Source organism: Galeopterus variegatus, unplaced genomic scaffold (assembly GCF_000696425.1).
Source record: "Galeopterus variegatus unplaced genomic scaffold, G_variegatus-3.0.2 Scaffold446, whole genome shotgun sequence".
NCBI lineage: Eukaryota > Metazoa > Chordata > Mammalia > Dermoptera > Cynocephalidae > Galeopterus > Galeopterus variegatus.
Genome location: NW_007726557.1, coordinates 409,012 through 435,212, shown reverse-complemented (window position 1 = coordinate 435,212; position 26,201 = coordinate 409,012). Strand labels below are relative to the sequence as shown.

The window sequence follows — 26,201 nt, the reverse complement described above, 5'->3', positions numbered from 1 at the left end:
TCGGCGACGGCGGGTTCCTCGGGCCCGAGCCAGGCGGGCCGGGCGCCGCGTGCGCTCCAAGACCCCGTCCCAGGCGCTGGAGACGCGCCCGGTCGGCACGGCAGGTGCGGCGCGGACGGCGTGTGCTCTCGTCCGATGAGACGTCGTGCAGGTGGGAGTCTGTGCTCCGGGTCGGAACCGCAGCGTGGCGCTCGGCGTCTTCGTAAAGGCCATGGGGAGAGTAGGGGTCGCTGGCAGACCCGAGCGGAGGGGGCGCCGCCGGGTGCAGCCGGCCACCGTGGGTGTTCGAGAACAGGACAAGGGAGGTGACGACTGCCGATGGAGCTTTAACCACGAGGGTCTTGGACCTTCACGTGGGGGCTGGTTCCGAAGGAGCCGGCATCACTGGGTACCTCTGCGGGCGTCGTGATTCAGTGGGTCGGCTCTTTACTGGGAGCTGCTGATCCCAAGAAACGGACCCGAGAAAGGGTGGCCGGACCAGAGCTCGGCGGAGTTCAGTGGATCGTAAGGAGTTTGTTGATGTCCCGGGATCGTCGTAAGCACATGGGCTGAGAGCATATGGGATACCCGTTTCTTTAGCTCAGAAGAAAGGTAGCTCGCGCCTTACACCCTCCTTGTGATTATTACGGCCCAACCCCACCCCGGAGGTGAGTCCCTCATCAGAAATTGCACCTTCTCTGTCCCTGTCGACTTCGGCGGCTTCCCGGCTTTGCAGTCCTCCCTGAGGGAAGGGCAGCCAGACAGACGTTCACTTTTGTGGTTAGCAGCTCTTAGAAGAACTGACATTTGAGATAAAGAATCAGTTTTGTTTTCTTACCACCATCTCTGTGGCTTGTCAGGAATTAGCTGTTAGAGGTGCCTGGCCGGTTGTGACTTCACCTACTTCATGCTCCTTTGCCTGGATCAGATAGACACCCCAGGCACACATCCCCTGCCCGTCACCCAGTGGAGCCCTTCACTCAGTCACATGAGCCCTCTCCACCTCTGGAGGTGACCTAGTTGCAGGCAGGTCTGGGTTTTTCTCTTGATGAGGAAACTCGCTGATGAGCCCGATTTTGGCCTCCTCCCTGTGATCCAAGGGCGGGGGCGGGTGTCTCCATGAGGAGGTGGAAAGGGCTTTGGGCCCAAATTCCAGCTCCATCCTAGGAGCACTGTCACCTGGGCAAGTAGCTCCAGCATCTCTGAGCCTCATAGTTTTCCTGTGTAAGAGGAGGCTCCTGCTGCCTCTTTATGAGAGCAGGGGGCCAAATGTTGGGGGGGGGCTGCACAGCGTCTGGTGCTTAAAGGTGGGCGCAGCCATGGGGTCTGGCTGGTGTCAGCCATCCTCTCTAGTCCATCATCCTGTGGGTGAGTGAACTGGAGACCGAGCCCCTGGGGCCCCCAAGCTCTGACCCACCAAGCGCCCACCACACACCAGCACCCGAGTTCTCTGTGAGGTGTTTGGTAAAACATGGCATTTGGTGCAGCAGATTTCTTAGCTTTGAGCCGTATCTTACTTGGAAACAAGCCATTCAGACAGAATACTTTATCTTTTAGGCCAAGACGACCCTGAAGGGAGGCTGTTAGGAAGGACCTGAGCTCCGGTCTTGACTCCCATCTGCTGCCTCATGTTGGTTCCAACACAAAGCACACCAAGCCCTCAGGGCTGAGAGGAAGTGGGACGGTGATGCTCTAGGGTGTCAGAGCCTCAACAGGTCAAGCGTGAGCAGGGCAGGAATTTGTTTTCCAGCCTGCTGTTCCTAAGGATCTCAGTTAGAACAAGATGTAAGGAACTGGCAATAAAGACTGTCAGATCATGCACGGTGTCTGGTTTATTGCATGCAGAGTGTGGGGCGGGGGTCTTGGCCTCTCCAGGACAGTGTGGGGCCTAGAGTCCCCCCACAGGGCTGGGCCGGGGGAGCTCTGTCACAGGTTAAAAACATTCTCACCAAAAAACTTAATCTGCCCAATGCCAGCCAACTGCAAAAACAAAAACAAAACCAAACTTTAGTCTGGGGCTAGTGAAACCTCCAGATGTAACTCCCAGTGTCCAAGACACACCGAAGATAAAAGTACCGTGATTCCCTGAGGAGAAGACACCCCAGAGCATGGGGGACCTTGTACAGGTGACTTCCCTGGACTTGGTGGGGGTAGGGGGTCGGGCTGTCATGGACTGAAGCAGTCAAGTGCCTTAGCACTTAGCGCTTGACAGGAGAGGGTCCTGTCTAGGGCACCAACCACGACTGCCCACGCCTGTTCTGCAGCCTCCACCTGGTGTCAAAGCCCAGGCAGGTCCTTGACAGCTCATGGCCTCTGTCGCTCTCTGTCCCCCTAGTGTCATGGCCTAAGATCGGTTTAGAAGGGCAACACCCCAACACAACGCACATACACAGGCGCACAACCTGGAAGCCCAGAATGCCCTGAGGCCCGGAGGATTCCACGGGTCGTGAGCGCCACCTGCTGGGCTGCTGTGCTCCGCGGTCTCGCTGTCCTTGGACCACAGCCTGCACCTGCCACAGAGCCCCAGTGCTGGGACCTGACTCCTTTGAGTCAAGGTCTGTGCCTTCACATTTCTTCGTCTAAATGGTCCTCTAGAATTAGCCTAATTTCCCCCAGGTGTTGAAAGGTCATTGTTCAAAGGCTCTAGAGTGGCAGGGCGGTGTCACATCTCATGGGAGCCACAAGAATTCAGGATAAGACATGCTGGCGCAACCCTGGGCTGAGCCACCGCCGTGCAGCTCCCACCTCCTGCCACTGTTGAGGGAACAAGAGGCTCATGCCGCGTGTCTCAGTGGCGCTGGCTGCTCACACCATTGCCACCACACATGCCCATCGGGAGATATCATTTCCTCACCCCGCCACGCAGTCCTTTGACAGCTCATTGACTAGAGCTTCTGGCATCTTCTCCCTGAGACCCAAATCTGGGCTCCCGCTGGGCACGGCTGCTCAGGCCCCTCAGCCCTGTCTTGCCAGGTGCTCCCTCCTGCCTCCCCTTCACGCCTCCTAACTCTGCTGTCAGGCTTCCCGGGACTCTGCTTCTTTGGGCCCCTTCACCCCAAATTTCCTCCCAGACCCCCCTCGGCCTTGCTCCAGCCCTTCTCCGTGCTTGGGCTCCTCCAGACTCACTGGACCCTCAGGATGAGAAAGGCGCAGCTGCGGGGGGTGGCCCACAGGCCTCTGCTGCCCCCGCGTCTGCCCCAGGGGATTCTTCCTGCTTCAAGCGTGTTCTCTTCGTCAGTTCATGCTGCTATAACAAAATTCCTGACACTAGGTAACGTATAAAGGACAGAAATTTAGTCTTCGAGGCATCGGCACCTGGGGTGTGGCCAGGGCCTTCTTGCTGCATCCTCACGTGGGGAAGGTGCATGGGCAGGAGGGCAACTGCCCCAGTGCTGCTGGAGCCTCCTTTATACAGGCCTTAATCCCACTCACGAGGGCGGAGCCCCAGGACCTAGCCACCCCTAAAGGCCCCACCTCACACTACTTTCACATTGGCAGCACCTGAGTTGTGGAGGGGACACATTCAAGCACAGCTTGGGGCTCAGGTGACAAGGAGTTGAGGGCTGAGTGCCACTTGATGTCTGCTGCACTCTGTGTTAAGCATGGCCCATCCCTGTGCAGAAGCACATGCGCCACTGACCGGGCATTGCCATCCCCATGTGCCCTGAGCTAACATAGGGCCCCAGGGGCAACACCACACCGCGTCCCAGTTGCCTCGCCAGGGGAGACCTGGCCCTGGGTCTGCCAAGGGCAGCTGCCAGCCACACCTCCCAGTCACAGGACCCACTCAGAGCAGCCCACAGTCAGAAAGCAGAGCCCCACCCTGCCCCAGCCCCTCCCCGCAGGCTCACGCAGCTTCTGTGGGGAGGAGCTTCTTTCCTTGCCGAGGGGCTGCCTACTGGGTGGGAGATGGGGCGGAGGCCGTGGGACGGAGAACCCTGCCTGTGTCTGGGTGCAGGGACGTGGAGGTGGTAGGGGTGGGCAGCAGCAGGGGCACGGCCAGTGCTGGGCTGGGGTGCCCTGCCCTGCTCTAATGACCAGTTGTCTTCACAGGAAAGGAGAGGAGGGAGGAATGAGCTCCAGAAAAGAGGGAGAACTGAGCCCAGGTAAGACGCACAGGAAGGTCAAGCTGGAGTGAGAATCTAGCTCGAAGCAACTTTGGAGATGGGGCCCCAACTCCAGAGAGGGCCCCGGAGGCACTTTGCCACCACATGATGGCTTGTTTGGAACTGTTTTTAATCAGGAAATAAGGATGGAAGGTGACCCCAGGCCCAGACCCCTTGTCTGGGCACTAGCTTCCTGCGTGAGCAGGGCAGGGCTCGCGGCCCCCACGGCCAGCTCTCGGGCTCCAGCAGGAATCATAGCTCGGCCTGGAAGCTCCCACTCCCTTCATTAATTTTCTAGTGTTTCAGGCTGCCCAATGACACCTTTCAAGTTAAGAAACTACAATAAAAAATATAAAGGATTTCAAAAGGTAGAGGGGAAAGAGTGGGACCTGGGGCCAAGGCCAGGCCCCTGCAAGCCTCTGGGGGTGCTGCAGACGTGGTCCTCTGTGGCAGGGTCTGGGGCGTGCATCGAGGCAAAGTCCCATCCCCAAGCTCTCAAGTGCATCGGCAGACCTCGGTCACCACTGAGCAGCCTCCCACAGGCCTGGGTGACTGCCACGAGCAGTGTCCACAAGGGGAACCTCACGTCCACACTCTCCCCCAACTTCACAGGAGCGAGGCCCTGACAGCTGCACTGACAAGAGGAAGCGGGTGGCCGCGGGGCGGCTGGCGCTCTGCCACAGCAGGCTGAGGGGACACAGCACCAGCACAGGTCACTGCACTTACCACAGCGGCCTCCCTACCGCTCCCAGTGGGCACAAAGCCAAGAGCCTTGCCCTGACTGCAGGCCAGCATGGGCACTAGCCTGGCACTGGGGTCTGGATGGCCTCTGAGCACTGAGCAGCTCTGCTTCTGGTGGGTCTCTGGGGTGGCAACGCATCCAGTTGACAGTTAACCACGACCTCTGGTTAATGGTACCCATCTTTCACGATCTCTAGTCATCACTTTAAGTCACCCCTCAGCACCAACTCCACTCTTCTCGGTGTTCTGCAGGCCATGAGCAGCACAGAGGGCGGTGTCCACCCAGTGGCTTCCAGACGATCCCCTGTGTGTCCATAACTGCCACTCCCCGCGCCTCAGACACCACACAGCACTCGCTGAGAGCCGCAGGCTGAAGGAAGAAGTGTTTATTTAAGAATCTCTACAAGACTCATGGAAAACACTAGAGCAACAATGAAGCTTCTGAGTAACTGGAAGTCTGGTTAAGGGGGTGGTTCTCACGGTAGCCCGTGTGTCAAAGGCATTTGTACCTTGGTCACATCATCCAGTTCAGCTTCTGTCCCCATAGCTTGCAACAGGCGGCAGGATGGGGCCCGTCACTGACGGAAACAGAAGGACCTGGTCACAGGCTCAGCGTCTCCTCAGCATCTGAGCCTCAGGGCACAGCTGCACTGGCCAGTGCAGAGCAGGGGCCAGTCCTCATGGGCTGCAGTGAGCTCTGTCTGGACAGGTTTGGGGGACCTCAGAGTGTGACAGGATGACAGGAAGAACATTCTGAAAACAATGCTGTGGACAGCAAAATCTTAAGACTTTCACTCAACACAAGCGTGGCTGTGAATTCAGCCTGGACACGGCTGGGGTGGCCCTCTGCAGTGGCCGAGTGCTCAGGCCTCTTCCCGAGCCCCGGGCACATGTTTAATCTGCCGGCTGTGGACCACCTGCAGAGCGCCCCCCGCAGCCTGGCGGAGCTGGGCGTCCAGGGCGCTGCGGAGGTCATTCAGCCGGACGTCGGGGAGGGGATGCAGGCTGACGATCACCCCATCCTTCAGGGCCAGCCCTGCCTCAGCACGGGCGGCAAGGTCCCGCCGTCTCCTCCGGAGGTCGGAGTCGGCCTGCAGTTTCAGGTCTCGGTTTGGTTTGGCATTGTCCGGCTTCTGAGCCCCAGGGACAGCTGGTCTGGGCCCGAGCACAGAGTCTAGCCTCTGCTTGGGCTCCTGCTCAGTGGCGTCCTCCCCAGCTCTTGGCTGCCCTGGGGGAGCAGGCGCGTGTTCCCCACCGTGGGCCTCCTTTAGTGCCTCTGGGTGACCGGCCAGGTCCAGCTGTTGACCCTGCTGCCCACCCTGAGCCCCATCAGAGACATCCCGGGGCTCCAGCTGACGTCCCACGGCCTGGGGCTGGGCGGCTGCTGCTCCCGCCCTGCTAGACAGGCTGGCTGCAGGGCCCAGGCCGAGGGCCTTCGCATGAGGCTCCTGGGACCCTGCCCCTGCTGCCAGCTGGTCAGCCTCCTTCCGAGCACTGGCACCAGTGGCTGCTGCCTCCTTTCTGGATTTCTTGCTTTCCTGGGAACCTCCGCCAAAAATATCCTGACTTTGCCTGGGGAATTCTTCAGCAAGGTGCTTCTCTGGGCTCCTGGGCACCCCGGCAGGGTCTGGCAGGGGCACCTGTTCCAGGTCCTTGGGGAGTCGCTCTTCCACAGAAGCCCCGGCCACCTCAGGCACAGCGCCCTTCCTGCCTTCTCTTGGCTTGACCTGGGCTTCCCGGGGCTCTGGGTCGGATCCACCAGCAGGAGGGCCGGCCAGGTCTCTGCCCGCAGCCCCCTCAGGCTCCTCTGGGGAATGCTGGCCTAGCTCTTGGGCCACAGCAGGGTGGCCCCCAGGCACTCCCGTCGCCCTGGCCTGCCCATCGTGGGCCTCCTCCTCCTGACCTCTGGGTGCAGGCGCTCCGGGCTCGGGCTGTGTGTCCACTGCAAGGAAGTCGATCATTAGATTAGCCACGGAAATGAACACAAGCTGCCAACGTAGGGATTAAAAAGAACAAACTTGCAAGCAATTATGAATTATAAATCAAAACTTAAGTTCATCCTCTGGGACTTTAGGCCACTAAGCCTCAGATCCAGCCACACAGGGATGCAGGAGATGCCCCCCTCCCAACTAGGCCCAACACTGTCCCCGCCCCGGCCAGCGGCGCCCTGCCTACCCTGCCTGGACCTGTCCCCCTCGCCCTCCTGCCGCTGCTGGTGGATCTCCTTGTGCTGCTCCTCGATCACGGCCAGCAGCTTCTCCTGCTGGTCCAGCAGCCGCTTCTGCTGGGCCTGCTGCTCCTGGATCACCTGCAGCAGGACGGCGTGGTCCAGCACCTCGGCCCTGCCTGCTTCTGGGAAAAGACATGACCAGAGGATGTGGGGGCTGCCAACCACGCTGTGCCAGGCTGACAGCTCAAGGGTCGCGTATGGGGAGTCTGCCCCACGACACCCATCATCAACAACACCCTCTTCGTGACTGCAATCACGCGAGCTTGTCCAGCCAGGCACTGGGAGGAGGGGCCCGGGAGAGGCTGGGCCAATGCCACCGTCTCTGCCACCGTGGCCAACAGGTGCTCTGACCGCTTTCACTCTCCAACTGGCCACACTCGCAGAGTCCCAGATACCCTGCTTGTTGCTCACTGAAAACACGTGTCGGAGAAAAGCCAAGTCAAAGAGAGGTGCCAGAGCATCAGGGACAGCCACCTGGGCAGGTGACATTCCTGTCCTGCTTTACACACTCAGTTGTCATCAACAAGTATGCAAGCGAATAAAAACTATAACCTATTTCTTTTTTTTTTTTTTCCTTTTTGTCTTTTTTCGTGACCGGTAACGGGATCGCAACCCTCGGTGTCGCGCCCGCACCACGACCGGCAACGGGATCGCAACCCTCGGTGTCGTGCCCGCACCGCACTCAACCAGTGAGCAGACCGGTCTCTATATGGGATCCGAACCCTCGGCGGGAGCGCCGCCGCACTCCCAAGCGCCACACTCTACCGAGTGCACCACCGGGCCGGCCCTGCACACACGCTTTTAAATTAGGAAGCTGAGAAGGGTGATGGGCCAGGGCTGTCAGGCGTAAAAGCTCAAATTAGGAGGAAGAACGTTTTGCAAGTAGCCAGTGAGCATCCCAGTGAGGCTCCTGTGCCAGCCCATCCTCTCCAAGGGTGACACAATAACCAGCCCCAACAGCGTGGGGCCAGCATTCTCCCGGGCATGGCCTCACCCACACACCTGGTGCAAGGACACTGTGGCTGACCATGTGGAGGACAGGCTGCCCGGCCAGCCCTGCAGCACACGGCCCTAGGTGCCTGAAGGCTGTCAGACGCCTCTCGGAGGGACAGGTCCTGTTGCACAGAGGGAGTTCCCCACACCTCCCTCTAGACAAGGAAGCTCAGGGCACTGCCGCCACCAGGCCGCAGGCCAGCCACCTTGGCCTCAGACACACTCTCACCCTGGGCATATGAGGATGAGGCCCATCTACTGCTAACACTGCCCCGCCCCCTGGGGGTTCCAGATCAGCAGTTCCTACCACCTCACTTGCTCCTAGAGGACTAGTGGGCGGGCGGTGGAGAAAAAGGAGGAGGGGCACCACAGCCTACCAGAAACCACACGGGACAGAGGTGGAACAGCATGGAGGGGACAGGCTATCCCCACAGCCAGAGCCCTCCAGAACCAAGGGGACCAGGCTTGCAGATGGGCTGGGAGCCTCCCACGGATGAAGAACGTGCAGAATATGTTAACATCAGCCACACACATGCAGCATGGACACATGGCCCCACCCCGCTGCTCAGGTGGTGCTAGTGCTGACAGACGCCACCCAGCAGTCCTCTGGTGACAGGAGAGCCACAATAGAGAGGACTGGCAGGCACCACGAAAGGAGAGAGAGTTGGGGTGTTATGGACCCCACCTGAGCACCTGTTGACTGAGCCGGGGGAGCGTGTGAGCTGGCTCCTGGGGTCTGACCTGTGTCCTTGCGCAGGGACATTCCCGGGGCATGCATGCATGCCAGGATTCCATTCTCACAGCCTTAAACCCTCCACAAACATGCTTTTGATTCATACCTGCTACTATCTTTTTAATTTCAGCTGTTCGTCCCATTGAGAAGCATACGGAAAAAAGGCAGAATAGGAAACCATGAAGTCTTTTTCAGAAAGAAAAAAATCAAAGAATCAACAGGTTTAGGTAACAGATTATAGGAATTGGAATCAACAAACAATAGCCAAACTAAAATCAGAGACAAACATAATGTGTATGTAACACTTTAAAGCAACTCCTGAACTCCAAAAACCCAACGGGCGCCTTGTGGTTCTGCCTTCCAAGCCCTTCAGTGTTCGAGGACCCGTGAGAACCCGCGCCACCAGCGGCTGTGGCCAGGGCGGCCCCGTGGAGGCCACAGCACCCCAGGAGCTGCGTACGTGGGCCTTCCACAGTGCCATGCATGCTTGGGGACTGGCTGTCCTGAGGCCACAGGACCCACTGGGAAGCCAACTCAGCAGGGGAGCCAAGCCGCATGTCTTACAAACCAAGGGCATACACTGGCAAATCCGATTCAGAGCAGCTGAGGATCGGCTCCCAGAGTTTGGCCCAAGAGGACTGAGCAGCTGTTCACTCCCGACCTGTATCCTGGTGGGCCAAGGGTCTGCGGGAGCCAAGCATCCTGAAGATGCAGCTACCAAGTGCAGGTGATGCTTGGGAGTTGGAGGCTCAGTCTCACAGCCTTGGGGGGGGGGGGGGGGGAGCCTCAGCGGGGAGAGGACATGCCACGGAAGCTTGTCAGTCACCAAGGACCTCTCCAGCTGGGCAGGCTGCTGGGAGAGCTGCTGCTGCCTCCCTACAGAAGGGCAGCCAGACTGGGTTAGGTCATGAGGAGGGGACTATAAAAGCCAACAGCTGGGGTCAACCCAAAACAGCCACAAAGGTTTGGCGGAGGACTAAGATGAATTTTATTCTTGGATCCTTGCTGCAGGTCATGCAGATGTGCTCTGGCAGCTGGGGGCACAGGCTTGGGACAGGAGCTGGCATGGGGTGGGAAGGCTCTGCTAGAACCAGAGCAATCACAGCCACCAATCTGGGTCCCCCGCAAGGTACAGCCTGAAAATAAGCCACACATCTGGGTGTACTAACGCCCTACACCTGGCTGGCTTTAAATACCACGAGTGTTAGAAATATCAACATACTTGCCTTAAGATGAAATAAAAATGATAGTTAAAAGCCATGTGACAAAGCGACAGATTTTTTTTGAGTGGAGAAATGGAGATAAAAAGGATCCTGGGAGGGGCCAGAGAAAAAGCTGTCAGTGGGAAAAGAGAAGGGAGCTCTTGATGGTGTCTGCTCAGCAGAGAGCGGACACTGGGGCCTGGGCAGGGACAACCACCCCCCGGGGCCGTGAGGTCGGGCTGGGACAGCCAAGCCTTACCCTCCAGCTTGCTGCCAGTCTTGTCGCCGCCTGGGTGCTCCCCGTCCCTCTGCTCTCGAGGCTCCGGCTGCAGCCCGGCCCCAGGAGCCAGCTTCTCTGCTGGAAGGGGCTCCTTCCCACCTGCACACAGTGAAGACTCAAAAGGTTTCGCAATAAAGTTGGGGTGGAAGACACAGAATAAGGAAGAGGTGGGACAAAAGAGACAGCAGATGTCTTCTGAAATTGTTCTCCGCTGCCACCCTCCCTCCCGCCAACCCGGCTTATATTCAACCTCATGATTACCAAGGAAGTAATAAAAAACTATTTAGCAATCTCACAGGCTGGTGGCAGTGAGCCAGTGTTAACTACCTCTGCCAATTAAAATGCAGGTGTCATCCTAACCAACTCTTAGCCGGGCACCTAACAACATGTTACCTGTCAGGCTCTCCCCGCCCATCCCGCGTGCGCCCCACACACAAGGACAGCGCAGCACCTGACGTTTACTGGTCTGGCAAGCAGCTGTGTGACAGGTATCACAGCAGCTGTCAATGCCCCAGCTGCTGGAGGGCTGCTCCATTCAGATGCTAATCTTGTGAAAGGAGAGACAGACCCAGACAGAAGTGCAAACAATCAATTCCTTCTGCCTTGCCCCAGCCTCTCACGAGCGGCCCCGAGTGAAAGGAGAGTTTTCTGAGATAAGCCCCAGACTGATACCCACCAGGGTCGCTGTTCTCTGCGGGTCTCCCCACGTCCCTGGTGGCCTTGCCCAGCAGCGGCGCGCTGTCAGCCCTCGCCCCTCCACCTGCTGCCACGTTCTGCTCCTCAGAGAACACTGCCCGGGGCCCCAGGTGCAGATCCTTGTCACCTGGCCCCAGGTCCTCCCTCACAGGCTGGACAGCTGGCTGACCATGTGCTTCTGGAACCTTCTGGGGATCCACAGGAAGACCACCTGCTTCCTCCAAGGCCTGGTCCTTCATGGGTCTCTTCCTGACCTCCCCCTTCTCTGGTTCCCACTTCTCTCTTTCTGAATTGGGCAGAGGCAATACCATCGGACCCATGTTCCCTGGAGCCTTTTCGTCTGTGTGTTTGGACGGAGCTTTGTTCGCTTCTAGTCCTTCTCGGTCCTGGCGTTCATCAACCACCACCTTATCGTGAGGGATAGGAGGCTCGTGGCGGTGGGCCTCGCCCATAGGTAGAGCAATACCTGGAAGGACACAGAGAATGGATTGGGGGGATTGGGCTGAGGAGGGGGCTCCCCCACGCTCCCCTCCCAGGGAATCTGAACTGGGCTCTGGTTCCCAGTGGTGGGACGCCATCTGACAGCTTCACTGCTGTGCAGCCAAGGACTGGAGCTATTTCTAGAAGGTTATAAGAGCAGCCTAAGCTAGGAGCAAGCTGCTTCAGCCAGGGGCAGGACATGGAATCAAAAGACAAAGATGGTAAACAGGACCAGCACTTCAGGCTGGGTTGAGGGGGAAAGACACATGGCCCTGAGAGCTTCTTCCCCACCCCCACCCCTGTCGGCAGCACCACGCCACCTTGGCCTGGGCGATCGAGCTGCGCCACCTCCTGCTTCTCCTTGGTGCCTTCCCTTCCAGGCACGTCCATGGGACCCTTAATCTGGGCCTGCTCCAGCTCCTCTTTCTCCTTGGGCAGCTCTGGCTTCTCACGGCCATCCTCGGCCACGTCCACGATGGGCTCCTGGACTGTGGGCACAGCACAGTTAGGTGAGCAGTGCGTCCACACGGCCGCAGCGCCCATCAGCACAGGGAGCTGGTGCTTCTCCCTGGATTGTAATCACATTTCCCAGCCACACGGCAAAGCCTACATACTTATTTTTTATCTTGGTTAATCATTAGCAGCAAAGCAGCACAGAAAACTGTCACTTTTCACGTGTATTCACAACAAAAATATGTCCCAATGCAATTTGCACCTAACTGGGTCAGGAAGAGCCAATCCATGTCATGCTCAGCCATGACCACCAGGTGGCGGCATGGGCCCACGAAGGGCTCAGTCTTCTGTCCCCACCCTTGCCACCCGAAGCCGCGCCCAAACTCTGGACGCAAGGCTGGGGCCGGCCTAAGGGAAGCAATATCAGGAATGTCGATTTGCAGTGCTGTCAGCTTACTGCTGATGGGAACTTCCCACCAAAAGGAACACGAGAAAAGGAGGCCCGCTGAAGCTGCACGCTTCCCATGGTGAGCAGAGGACTGCGGCCGTGCCCACAGACCCGAGCTCAGGAGCAGCCAATGTCACGCAGTGCAGCGGCGGGCAGGCACACGGGGCTGGGTCCAAACGCAGCCCATTCGGAAACTGCCTCCGTTTAAAAATCCTCTTTCTAGGGCCGAGCCCCTGGCGCACTCGGGAGAGTGCGGCACTGGGAGTGCAGCGATGCTCCCGCCGTGGGTTCGGATCCTATATAGGAATGGCCGGTGCGCTCGCTGGCTGAGCGCGGCGGGGACGACACCAGGCCAAGGGTTGCGATCCCCTTACCGGTCACGAAAAAGACAAATATATAAATTAATTAAATAAATAAAAATCCTCTTTCTAGGGCCGAGCCCCTGGCGCACTCGGGAGAGTGCGGCACTGGGAGTGCAGCGATGCTCCCGCCGTGGGTTCGGATCCTATATAGGAATGGCCGGTGCGCTCACTGGCTGAGCGCGGCGTGGACGACACCAGGCCAAGGGTTGCGATCCCCTTACCGGTCACGAAAAAGACAAATAAATAAATTAATTAAATAAATAAAAATCCTCTTTCTGTGTGTTAGACGAACATGACAAGAACAAACTGACCAGGGGAAAACCTTTGGAAACAGAATTGTCAGCCCTAGAGGCCCGCTGCCACCTCTACGCCCCATCTCACAGCTGCAACGTGGGCCCGAGCAAGCTGCCTGTGCAGCTGGGCCTGAGTGAGGCCGCTGGGGCAGGCCACAGGTCTTGCTCAGAGCAGCAGAGGCCTCATCACGCCAGAAGAGGAGAGTGTGGGAACTGCCCGGCTCCACGGCAGCCTCGTGAGACCACCCGGTGCTTCCGTCTCGGGAAGCAGGACTGCGCATGACTGCGCATGTGGGGAAAGCACCTCTGGCATGGGTTTGGGGTTGAGGGTCCTAGCCCAGCTGTAGAGGGAAGGTTCCACCCTGCCGGGGAGTGAACACATGGACAGAAAGCAGACCCTGGGCTCTGCAGTTTGGCCCTCCGCCGGAGCAGGTGGAAACACGCTGGTTTCCGTCACACAGTTGCCCCTGGCAAGGCCCCTGTGCGCAGACAAGAAGAACTGTAAATCAGGGTCTGTCTGGGGGATCACAGCACCAAGGGGGGCGGGGAGGGGAAGAAAAAACATTACAGAACAAACACAGAAAACCTCCGCTGTGTACCAGGACCAAGTTGAAGGAGCAGCCCGGCCCACTATCGGGCTCTGGGAGGAGCTCCACACGTCTGCAGGGGACATTCCGCACAGGCTGGTGAATGACCACTGCCAGCCTGCAGTTGCCTGGAGGTCCTTTTGGAAGGCTTTCCGGGAACGCCACGCCTCTCACCACTTTGTGAGCGGCCTGCGTTTCACGGGCAGAGGCTGAGAGGCTGTAAAAGCTCCTTGGCTTGCACACCAGCGGCAGCCCCACCAGGCGCGGCCTCAGGCCCCAGCGCTTTGCAGCTGTCTGCAGGCAATGAACACCACCTTTTCCAAAATGGAACCAGCATTTTCATCAGGGAGTTTGCCAGCAGTGCCTCTTGGTTGCAGTAAAACTAACACAAAACTTCAAAATTAGCAACTGAAAACACCCTATGCTCTGCTGCTGATTGCCACATGACCGTGGCTTGCTCAAAGGCAGGAAATGGCCCAGAGCGATGAGAACGGTGCTGCCTGCCAGTTAGTGGCTGGCACCACCATGTGGATGGAGCTCCTCAGGAGGAGTCTCTGGGCTCTGGGAAATAAACCAACTGACACGCAGCAGGGGAGGGTGCAGACGAGGGTAGGCAGGGCCAGCATCCATAAGGAACGTCCGGCAGAGGCACGGCCCTCTCCCATTCTCACGAGCATCATCTCCAGTCACCAAACACCTAGGCCCACCAGCATCACTGTTAAGAGAACCAGGAAAATTCTGTGTTTGTGCGGTATTCCAGCAACTCCTTACTGTCACAGCGACAGCACAGGTTCCCAGCTCCTTTCACAGGCAGGAATGTGTGGCGTGGTAACAGGTGCCCCCTCACCTCCCATGGTGCTTCCGTGAGCGACAGACAGAGGCTGGGACACACAGATGCGGGAGGCAGCTCCATGCAGGCTTTCCTGTCCTTCCCGCCATCCAGTGGGGAGACGGAGGCCCAGTGGCTGCCGCTTAGGGCTCGTCTCTGGAGCAAGGCATTCTTGGGGACTTGGGGATAGGGACCCGGTGTCGCAGATGCCCCTTCTTGGGAGAAGAGGCAGCATCTAATGCAGCCCCTGCCCACCACATTTGGGGCGGGACCATGGCGAGTTTATGGGCAGCTCTGTGGGTCACTGGCACAAGCCATGTGCCTTTGTGATCAGTAAAGGAGGAAATGGTCCTCGCAGGCTGCCAAGTACCAAAATGCCTTGATATTTAAACACGACCCCTACATCCTCTGATGAAATTCCCATTCAACTCAGGCAGCCCCAAGTTCAGGAGATTCAGGACCCTGTGGTCACGCACTTGGAAATCAAGAGCGATAGCCATGTGAGATCACTTTTTAAAAAGCCAGGCCCCGCTTCCAGGTAACTCTCCTAATAACAGATTTCTGCCTTTCTCTTGATGCTGCCGCGAGGAGAGTACACTTATTATGGCTTAATTTCAAACCCAATCTCTGGACTTGGCTGGTAGTCGACCTCATTACACAATCCTTCCAAACTCGAGGGGGAATTCCAGCAGCTCAGGTCACCTGGCTCTTGTGCCCAGTGCTGCAGTGTTGGGGGCACCGTGGCCGCCTCTGCAAGGTGGGCTCGTTTGCTCCTCCTGGTTCCCCTCACGTAGGCATGTCTGCGACAGGCAGCAAGCAGAGTGGGCGTGCTGTGCCTCAAGGGCCAACACAGCTGTCCCAGATCACAGGGGCTCAATACAGGTCAGATGGTGCCAGGAGGCAGTGCCCTTTCTGCCCCCAAAGGGGTCCCTTTCAGATCTGGCCAAGTCCCAGCAAGCAGAGTGGGCGTGCTGTGCCTCAAGGGCCAACACAGCTGTCCCAGATCACAGGGGCTCAATACAGGTCAGACGGTGCCAGGAGGCAGTGCCCTTTCTGCCCCCAAAGGGGTCCCTTTCAGATCTGGCCAAGTCCACGTGCCGGCACAGTTATCTCGTGCAGTGCCAGTGAAACCAGCTCCCTGCCGCCTCCCCTCACAAATCACAACAGGAGGAGGGCGCGTGGGACATGGCACAGGAGCTATTAAAAGCCTTCCCTGCAGGGCACGAGGGAAAGCTGCAGCAGGATGGAGCTGGCCTGCAGTGGAGGAGAGGAGAGTGTGGCACCCGGGCTTCTAACAGGTCCTAGCACTTTGTCAAGGAAGCCGGGAGCCGTTCCCACCTCCACATGAGAGGCAGGTGGTGCAGCCACTGTGGAGGAGAGGGCAGGTTCTCAGGGGAGAGCAGATGACAGCAGAGCGGACAGAGGCTCCTCGGGGTGGAGGTGCAGGACGCCAGGGTACAGCCATGTGCCCACAACTCAGGCCTGGGCCCACGAGGTGTGCGGCCACCAGCATCCACACACAGGAACATGTCACTGCCCAGCAGGTCCTCTTTCGGTCCCACATCACTGCAGTATGGGTCACCTCTCCAGCCAGGCCCTGCCCCTTCCTCCCATAAGCAGGAGCAGGAGCACGGTGGCGTCACGGCCCTGTGTGTGTCAGGGCCAAGCTGCCCAACACCGCACAACAACAGGGAGTGCACGACAGAGAGCAACTCGCAAAATCTGGGTCTGCCCCCCAGACCCTTCAGGGTGCCGTCAAGCAGAGATAAATGGCCTAATTAGCCTTTTTAATGGATAATCATCATCGTGAGCCTTCACAGGCTCACATGTGTCCACAGAGTCTCAGCCAGGGCCAGTGTAGAGACCCACCAAGGTCAACAGATTCTGTTTTTGGCCTCTGCAACCTCAGAGAGACCAGGAGAGCTCGGCCGCACTCTGACAGGGCACACGTCAGTGACACCCCAGTGCTGCCTCCTGGGCAACCCGCCAATGGAGGGAAGGCCGGTGGCTGGAGAACTACAGAACACACTGGAAGCAAACAGCACGTGGTCCCAAGAGGGCGTGTGCTTTGTTACAGCCTCTCAGAAGAAACAGAAACCAGATGTGGCCTCCGAGGGTGCCAGGTGAGCTGGCGGCCCGCACACGCCCGAGTGACAGGATGCAGCTGCTTAGCCGGCTGCACTGGAGGCCGCCCAGCGCCATGGGGACAGGGAGCCTGGGTGTTGACTGACACCAGGGAGTTCATTACCAGGCAGGCCGCAGCCTGCAGAGATGGTAAACCATGCTACGTCCAGTTCTGCTGGGCCCACCCCGAGCACATGAAGCCATGGTGCCCTCACTGCAGGGGGTGAGGAACTGGCCCCTGGATTCAGCTCCCAGCTCACCATGACGCCACCCCTCACCCTGACGCCTCTTCCTTCACCGATGGCTCCCTGTCAGCACCCACTTTGTGTCCAGCATCTCAGATGGTGACATCCAATTGGCCCTCCCCAGGTGGGACTGAGCCTGGCTGTCAACTGGGGTGGGCACACAACGTCCACCCCCCTCTTCAAGTGGACTTTAGTCCATTCCAAATGACCAAATCCAATGCCAGGCAGCGTGCAGCTTCCAAACGCTCCATGCTGTTCTCCTCGTGACTCCAGCTGTCCCCAAGCACCTGCCCTGTGGGCCTCACCTGCTCCTCAACCTGCTGGCTGCAAGGACACCAGAAAGGAAGATTCCTCCACCCGCCTTCACCACCCCGTCGAGGCAAAAGAAAGCATCCTCAGCTATTACAAGTATAGGGGTGTCTCAAGAAGAAGCCCCCAAGACAGCATTTCCCTTGGGGCAGTCTGCACGAGGGTAAATCTGGGAAGGGGCTTTTCCAGCACAGGCATGTTGAGCCTAAACCAAGATGGTGACAAATCCAGAGGTCACTGTGCAGAGCCTGTGCCTCCAGGTGCTCAGGCAGCTCCAGCAATCAAGCAAGGTGCCTGGGTGCCCTTCAACAGGGCTTTTTCTTCTGTCCCTTACAGAGGTGGGGAGGTGGGACCCCTACCCAGGGCAGGCATCACCAGCAAGAGATGGCACTGCTACCCCCACGGGGTCCCCCAGAGCGCACACCAGATGGACTCCGAGCTGCAGTCTGTCTGCAGGAGAGGTGAGCCGGGCACACACAGACACGCCATCAGTGCAATGCATGGGCCCAACCCTCGTCAGGGAGGAAGCCCCAGGACAGATGTCACCGCAGACAGAACCCACTCACACTGCTAGGGGCTGCAGGGAGCCATCGCACTACCCTTGCTATCTGTGGCTGGGCAGGTCTGGGGGTGCGTAAACCACCCAGACACACACACAGCTGCTGCTGTGCCCCGGAGAGCCAGACCCCTGAAAAAACACACCCCTGCACCCCCCATGGATGCAACTGCAAATGGGGGTGGCGGGGTTACAGGGCATTGCCAAGGCCTCTCTGAGGATGTCCACAGCTGCGTGAGGGAGTGCGACCGTAACACTATCAACAGGCCTGGTAGACAAATGATAAATAAAGTGAACTGGTAAACAGAACTGAGGCATAATCATGATTTTGCAGAGGACAAAACTGACTCGAAATTTACATGCTTAGAACAAAACAAAACAAGCAATGGTGAGCCACACCCATAAACTCAAGTACCTGTTCACCCGGCGAAGGCCAGGCACTGCCATCTCGGCCACACATTGGTGCCATCGCTGTCCCTGCACACAGGTGGCTCCGCCCTGGCCAGCCTCTACGCACAGAGCACTTTTGTGGGCAGGGATGGCAGAATCCAAGCCTGGGGCCTCCCACCCTGCTCTGTCACCCAAACATGACACAGACAGCTGGGAGAATGAGCACAATCCTTGAAGCAGAGCCACAAGACAGTACAGAAAGCACCACCTGCACCCACGACCCCGAGGTGACTCTGTGGACACTGCCATGAGAGGGCTCAGGGGCTGGGGCCTGTGGGCATACCTGAGAGCCGGGCCGCTGCCTCTGCCTTCATCACACCCTCAGCCTCCCCAAGCTGGATGCCAGGGGCTTCCCTTGCCAAGTCCACAGGAGTGTCCTCGCTCACAGACAGGGTGGTGAGTGTGCTGACCACCAGGACGCCCAGGCCGACCCAGAGCACCACCTGCACAAGACAAAGACCCTAGGAGTAAAGGAGCCAGGCAGTCCCCTGACTGCCTAGAGCTATGGAAACCTTCAGGGCAGGGAGCTGTGGGGACACAGCAAAGGGTGACAGGGGTGCGGGCCCCATGAAGCAGCCTCTGTGGGGGTGGCACACATGGTCGGGCAGTCTTGCCTGAGGATGGGTGGCCACTCCCAGGGAAGACCTCAGTCTTACCTGCCAGCAAACCTGCTGACTGCTGGGAGAAGTAACTGAACCCTGAGGGGTCCCTGTCCCCAGTCAACCCAGCGAGACAGGCTCCTGGATCCTCATGGAGCCAGGTCTGTGCCAACACACTCCCCACATCTGTCAGCTAGGAGTTATTGCCAAACCCGAATCAGCAAAGGGGGAGGGCAGGGCCCTTGTACATGTCACCCCCAAAGCACACACTCCCACATGACCATGCAGAGTGGGCCCTGTGCAGAAGATACAGGCCACGTCAGAATGGACGACCTGTCCCCCAGCGTCACCCATGTCCAATGCCCAGCAGCAGACTGAACATGCCTGGAGCTGGCAAGGTGGCAGACCTCCTGGGCTCTGGGACAACTCTCTGCCCCCCCGGCTGTGGTGCACCTGTCAGTGTCACCTGTGAGTGGGACTCAATGCACTGCTGACCGTTGAGGGCTCTTCCTGCTTGCCTTGGTCCTCTCTCCTGAAGGCCCACAATTGGTCACAATGCCACCCCAGCCACTCAGCACAGCACACCCACATTATGTAACTCTGTCTCCTCCTGCAGCTCGTGCTATTTCAAAACCTGCACGTGCTGGGCAATCTCTCTGCCACAGCAGCAGACACTGCTGTTTCTGCCTGGCCTGGCCCACTCGGCCCTCCTAGGGGAGCAGGAGCTCCTGGTTCCACCACCAAGCTCTGCAAGAGCAGCGGGCAGGCGGCCGCCCTACAGAGCCAGAGGGGACCGCCATCATCTCGCCTCCACGTGGTCTCAGAGCCAGAATTCAAAACACTTTACTGAAAGGGATGTTGACTCTTTAAAAAAAATTCAGTTCAAAAGAACTGGTGAGACTTTCCAGGATCCAACACAATTACAGAAAACAGACTTCCACAGGAAGAAAGGACCTACACTCTCTGAAGTTGGGTAGTGACCAACTTAGCAAACAACCGCAGGGAAAAAGTCCATCTCCTCTGCCGGCCCAGAAACACTGAGCTGGTTTCAGCACGCACAGAAGCTAAGTGTTGAGAACACTCCTGGGTGACTGGCTATGGCCACAGTGTGCTTACGGACCTGCGGGACTCGGGGAGCCCACTGGGCCCCTCCAGCAGTAAACACAAATGGCCAGAGTAGCAGGTGATAGCAGGGATCCCAAGGAGCATGTGGGGACACAGTCTGACTTGTGTTCACAGAAGCCCAAGCAGAACTGCAGACAGAGCTCAGGGTCAAGAGCTTTTGACCCCGCCCCCAACCCCAAACTGCTTTCCTAAAAGTCTGAGGACACCAAGCTTCAGCTGCATGCGTACAGCTCAGCCCAAAGGGAAATTCACAGAGCGATGGCGGCCTACGAAGGCTGACCAAGTAGTCTTAAAATAATAAAAAAGGAGGAAACTTTCTTCCCCAGAGGTCATCAGCTGCTGGTACAGGGAGGCGGTGCAGGGGAGCCCACCGGATGCAGGGAGGTATGGCTCTGAGGCTACCAGAGGGAATCTGGAGGGTCATTTGGCCCCGTGACCCTCGCTCTGCCTTCATGACCCGTCCTAAATCAAGGCCCCTGCCCTCCAGCTGTAGCATTCTGCTTTACAGTACAGAGCATCAGCCAGGCTCAGGCCAGTGCAGGAGGAAAGTCCAGACGAAAATTCAACCAACCCACCAGGAAGGTGCCTAGAGAGGAGGCTCCGTTGTCCGGAAGCCCGGGAAGCTCTTCTCAGCATGAGAACACAGCCCCTCAGGGCAGTAAAGCCATCATCCCAGGGTAATCTCTCTAACTGGACACATTTGCAGCTGCCTGAGCACATTCCGTATCTCTTCAGCCGACAGCAGAAGTGACCTTGCTGAGACGCAACAAAAAAAATGTGTCTCCCTGCTTGGGCCTCCCTTGACACTGACAGGACAGTCACAAGGTCTTGGAAGGAGTACTTAAATGGGAAAAAGAAAGTGCCTTGCTTCTGTGTCACCGGCAGGTAAGGAGGAACAGAGGTCCACATGGGAATCTCACCAGCCCTGACCCCTCCCAGGCCTTGCAGGGCTGCACCTAAAATGCTTTAGACTCAAAGACATTTGGCTGGGCACTTTATGTCAGGTTATTTTCAATGGGGACTTCATTTAACATTTCCATGGGGCTGAAGGAATGTCGTGAGGGGGAAGTGGATGTGGTTTCCGGGGACCCGGCAGGGACTTCACCCCGTCCCCAGGCAGCCAGGCCTGCTGTCCACTCTTTCCCAAACCTGGGTGCCAGGCGAGGGGAGTCCAGACAAGCACAGCAGCCCCCTGTCATGCTCCTAGCGTGCCTCTCCCCAGTGGACGCTCTGGACAGCACTTGGTGGCACCAGCACCCATAGCATGGAGGGCAGCTTAAAGGCACGGCTGCAGCCAGTGCGTACACAGAGGCGCTGCCACAGGGTCCAGGCAGACACTCGGGGCAGGTGAAGGTCCACTCGCCCGTGTGCGTGCATGTGCCTGGCAAGTGTGGAGCAGTGCAAAGGCTGGGCAGTCCGGGCATGCATGGGGGCAGCCCGGGTCAGCCGCCGGCACTGGCACCTAGCTCAAGACCTCTTTAGTGTCCACAGGGACCCTGAGTCTCACCGCCTCCTCTCCCTCTCCAGCAACACCATCTGCCCTGCAGCTCTCCGCCTCCACCTGCTGCTCCCCTGGCACTGTGGTGTCCAGTGGAGGCTGGGCACTCGTGCCACCCCAGGCTTGGGTGCTGGGTGCTGAGCTCTGTGGAGACTGATGACCCAAAGGAAACATTTCATCCATGACTCTGAATGATTTACTTCAACCCTCAGCTTTCTGAGCTTAATAAAGAAAAAAACCACATACAAAGTAACAGCCATTAACTCCACCAATGCTGGGAGATACCAACTTCTCAAGAAAGACCAGGCCTGGTCTACCTTGGAAACTACACAAGTGCTGTAGGAAAAGTGACAGAAAGGACTTGAGAAGGGACTTCAGACCAAACAGCACTCCAGGTAAGAGAGTGGGATGACAGGGAAGGAGGGTCCTGAACTGCAGGCAGAACCGCCCCCAGCCTACCCACCCCCACCTCCCAAGGTGGCTGGTGGGAAGACACAAGGAAAAACCAACTGGGTCCAGGGTCTTAGAATGTCTCAAAACATACAGAGAAGAGGAAACTAAGGTTGGTTTACAAGGAGGGGCCGTGTGATGTCGTCAGACTAGGACCAGTGCAGGAGCAATTCCAGACACACGGTTAGAGTCAGATCCAGAAAATAAACCTGCCTAGGGCCAGTGCACACCCGTCTCCACTGCCCACCCAAAGCATCCCGAACCCGTGGGCTCACACCCCACATCAGCAGCTCAGCACGCACCCGGGAAACACCATCAGAGCAGGCCCTGACTGCTGCGACATGACCTCCTCCGACACACCCCCACCCTCTGAGACCCAGCTCATCCCGACATGCTTGCCTGCACGCTGCCGACTCTGCTGGGCACTCGCCAGCTGGCGGCTGTCTGTAGCTGAGCCTTCCTAATCCATCACATGTCACAATTCTGCACTTTCGTCCCTTTCCTCTGAAAAGATACCCCGGGCCCACAAAACCCCCCTGGCAGGGAAACCAGAGCCACCAGCTCAAGGGGAACAGTAGGAGCAATGCCATGCAGGTCTCAGGGACAATGTCTTGGGGTCCATGCCTGATTCACGGGGACAGCTGTGAAGCAACAGCATCCAGTCTGCAAGCAGGTGTGCCAGGAGTGCGAGCGGCTCTTGCTTTGGTGCCAGAGCCAGGTAGAAGCCAGGTGGGAGCCAGGCAGGAAATGGCAGCAGTGGACGCCCCAGGCGGGCCAGGCAATCAGAAACAGCATAGGCATCACACAAGTCCCCCAAGGCAGCTGTGGACACTGCACCACTGGCTACAGACACAGGCTTCTGTGAGTCCACACAACTAAGCAGGCACTAAAGTCCCAGGGACACGTGCAAAGCCAGGGGCCCCAGGTCTTCATTCTGCCAATAGAACACGGGAGTCTGACTGTGGCCTGTGTTCACCAGAGGGACCACTGGCTCTCTGAGTCCCCCGTCAAGAAGGACATCATGTCTGTCCTTCACGCCAGCCCCCAGTGCCATGCCTTCACCGCAATGTCCCGCACAGCAAAAGAACTGCTTCTGAAACAAGGAGCCGGTTGGTAAGTGGGATCCAGTGGCCAGTGTGTGCTTTCAGAGCACCCTCTGCTGACTTCGATTCTGGCACTGACTCATCTCAACAAGGCAGGCAGCCACAGGACCAGAGGGAGGAGAAACGCAAGTCCATGTTGGATGCCTCAGCCCGGGCTCAGAAATCTAGGGGCTTGGCTGGGGCCATAGAGCACGTGGCGTCCAGAGCATCCCTCCCTCGAGGCATGATCCGAGGCTTCCAGATCTGCAAGGGATCCTACCTCAGAAACAGAAGAGCACGGGGGGTGTGTGTGGGGGGGAGTAACACGCTTACTTTGCACATGTGTTTTGGGACTGCCCGAACACCATGCAAGTCCAAATTCTGTGCTTCAAAAATAAAACGCACACCTGGAGACGGGGCCACAAGCCTGGATTCAGTCCACACCCAGGCACACCTTCCCCCACCACCATGGACTGGAGCCTCTGTGGGCCTCTGGTGACAGGCAGGAGGCCGACCCGCTGGCAGGTCTTCTCTCCGAGAACGCAGGGTGCTCCCAGCCCTCCGGTTTGGTTCGTTGCCCTCTGGGGGCTCCCTGCAGCCGGCAGCCATCCTGGAGCGGGAGGACCTCCTTGCCCTGACCGTCCTCTTCTAAGTGCTTCTCCAGCTCCCCCTGCTGGCTTCAGGAGGCAGCGCACCAAACCCACAAGCAGAAACCCAGCCCCCCTGGGATTGGAGAGACCCTCATGGCTCTGCTTTTTGAGATAAAGGACAAAAGATTTCTTCCCCATTCACCAAGGGCCAACTGTATTTTCTTGTTTCCTGACTATCCCTCTGAGGACGGGTCTCAGAACACTCCCTCTCTCCCTCATGCTTTTCTCCAGCACAGGCCTGACCCGTCCGCCACACACATGCCCACCCCACACCGTTTTTGGCTCTTCTTGCGGACCCTGGGCCAGGGACCAGCACCGCGTCATTAAGAGAGTTCAGAGGGGCCAAGCCACAGACTCTGGGCCTGGGACTTCTGTGGGAGAACAGGAGCCTGGCCACATCCCAGAGGGGCCTGGAAGGGGTGGCCTGTGTCTCCGAGCCCAACTCCAGCCACATCTCCAGAGCGTGTTCCTGTATGTGAGGAAATAAAATGTATGGCCCAGAAGCCCATGCACGCCATACGGGCGGCTAGAGATGACACTCTGCTGTCACCTGCACACACAGTCAAGAAGCAGTTGATACAATTCAACGTGCTTCCAGACTTTAAGAAGCAGTAAAAGGAGCACAGACAGGTGCTTCCTACCACGGCTCCACGTGCTAATGTGCATGCGTGCACGGATGCGTATGGACATGCACGCACTTTCCCACACAGCAAGCCAAAGCCAACATTAGGCTAAACAATTAAACACTACAAGCTGTCCCTACTGAGTCAGAAGGCAGGCTGGCCACTGACAGCAGCAGAACCCTGGCTACAGGTGCGAGATGACACCCACACGAGTGAGAAGGGAGAACTGTGACAGCCGGGAAGGAGGAAGTGAGATTATCAACAGTTGCAGGTGTAAAACCAAGAGACCCACTAGGAGCTCAGTAAGGTGAACGGGTAAAAAATTAATACGTAAAAATCTATAGCTTCCCTATATACAGACAACCAGTTAGAAAAACCAGTGGAAGAAGAAACCCCAGTGTAATACACGCACCACAGCAGATCAACAGTAGCACAGAGACAGAGAAGGACCTAAAGCAACATGTAAGTAAACTGAAGGTCACGTCCTACTGTGGAACAGGAAAGCTTATAAATACATATATATTAGCTATAGTGTGAAGATAATGATTCTTCCTAAATTAGAGTCAGACTGGCTGATGTGAACCTTCATATGGAAAATAAACACAGATATCCAGGAAATTGAGTAATACGAGCAAAGTGGGGACATCGGCATCAACACGTTTGGAGAGCAACAGGTCACAGTGCAGCGAGTGACAGAGCCCCGTCAGCCCGAACATCACGGAAGGACACTAAAATGCAAGTCCCAAGCAAGGCTCAAATGCATATGAGAATTAACAGAGAGAGCGGCAGCATTTCGTGTCAGTAAGGATTAGTGAGTGAGCAGTGTTCTGACAACTAGGGAAAAACCTAGGATATCTACCTTGTTTTTTTTAACCAACCTCCACTTTGTTTCCTTCACTAAAATAAAATACAGATGGACCAAAGAATTAAATTTTAAAAAATGTAGTCATGAAAGTACTAGAAAAATGAGGGGGGAATTTCAAAAAATATTACTGGAGCATGGAAGGTCTTTGTAACTATGATTTTTTCCCTTAAAAAAAAAGAAAAAAAAAAAAGCCTGATGGGCTCAAAAATCAGGACGTGACAAACTGGGAAAAACATCTGCAATCTGACAGGCAATGGGTCAAAAAGAGTCCCTAAAACTCACTAAGAAACTCTGCCTCAAGCTATGGCAGTATAGCTTTATCAAACTGGTTTTCCCACTTAAAACACTGTGAAAGCTGGATAAAAACGTTAAAATCATCCAACTGAAGACACCAGTGAGCAGTTGCAGCAGCCCAGACTTTAGGACACAAATGAGCAGTCAGGCCCGGTGGGGTCAGGCTTGCTGCCCGTGGAGCATTCACAGCTGCAGGAGGCCAGGCAGAGGGGACTGGCAGAGCCACAGCCTGAGGCTGGGCAGAGGGGATGGCAGAGCCTCAGCCTGGGGCCGGGCAGAGGGGATGGCAGAGTCACAGCCTGGAGCTGGGCACGGAGAACTGAGCATGAGGCTCCCAGCAGCCGCAGCCTGAGAGAGAAGACACCTCAGGGAAGCATGCTGCCCTGCACTCTCCGCACAGTGCTCCCCATGGCATGTGATGGCTGCTGGCTGTGAAGACAGCCAAGAAAGAGACCAGCTACCAGGAGGAGGAAAGCCAAGCAGAGAACTCGCCTACCCTGATGGCAATGGTGTTGAGACACTGCAAGGGCGATACCCTAGCACAGAGGTAAACTGGAAACAGATTTGTCTCCACTGGACCCTTCCACATGTCCTCTGTCTGATGGATGGGAGATCACATCATCCAAAGCCTCTACAATTTCCCAGACACATGTCTGCAAATACCAAGCACGCCAGGAGACAGGACACAATGACAGAAAACCAAGAAATTGCAAAGGAACAGATGATGAATGACTATTTGAAAAAAGAATAATAGTGCCTTGTAGGGTTTCAAATACATGTAAAATTAAAATATGTAAGAAAAATGGGGCTGGTTGGTGAGCTCAGCTGGTTAGAGCGCAGCCTTGAACACCAAGATCAAGGGTCCAGATTCCCATACTGGCCAGCCACGAGAAAAAAAAAAAAAAAAAAAAAAAAAAAA

The 26,201-nt window shown here is 57.1% G+C and overlaps 1 protein-coding gene and 1 long non-coding RNA gene across 4 annotated transcripts in view; one reads left to right on the top strand and one right to left on the bottom strand.

Annotated features, from left to right (window-relative positions):
* The first annotated feature begins 46 nt into the window (after positions 1-46).
* On the top strand, positions 47-1,798 carry LOC103587387. Of its 2 annotated transcripts, none has more exons than XR_550224.1 (2): positions 47-151; positions 1,537-1,798. It is a non-coding gene; the product is annotated as an uncharacterized LOC103587387 (long non-coding RNA). The 2 variants fall into 2 exon arrangements; XR_550225.1 differs by lacking the exon at positions 47-151 and adding an exon at positions 687-1,005.
* A 3,394-nt stretch (positions 1,799-5,192) lies between these two features.
* Positions 5,193-26,201, bottom strand: part of SLC38A10 (solute carrier family 38, member 10) — a 45,518-nt gene continuing 24,509 nt past the window's right edge. The window contains exons 11-17 of one of the 2 annotated variants that reach the window (XM_008568831.1): positions 18,380-18,539; positions 11,761-11,928; positions 10,941-11,426; positions 10,244-10,363; positions 8,889-8,912; positions 7,002-7,178; positions 5,193-6,768 (exon numbers count right to left, since the gene is read on the bottom strand). In XM_008568831.1, coding sequence (XP_008567053.1) covers positions 5,690-6,768; positions 7,002-7,178; positions 8,889-8,912; positions 10,244-10,363; positions 10,941-11,426; positions 11,761-11,928; positions 18,380-18,539 — 2,214 coding nt within the window. In that variant the 3' untranslated portion in view covers positions 5,193-5,689. The remainder of the gene's footprint in view (positions 6,769-7,001; positions 7,179-8,888; positions 8,913-10,243; positions 10,364-10,940; positions 11,427-11,760; positions 11,929-18,379; positions 18,540-26,201) is intronic. The other variant, XM_008568832.1, reaches the window with a different exon arrangement.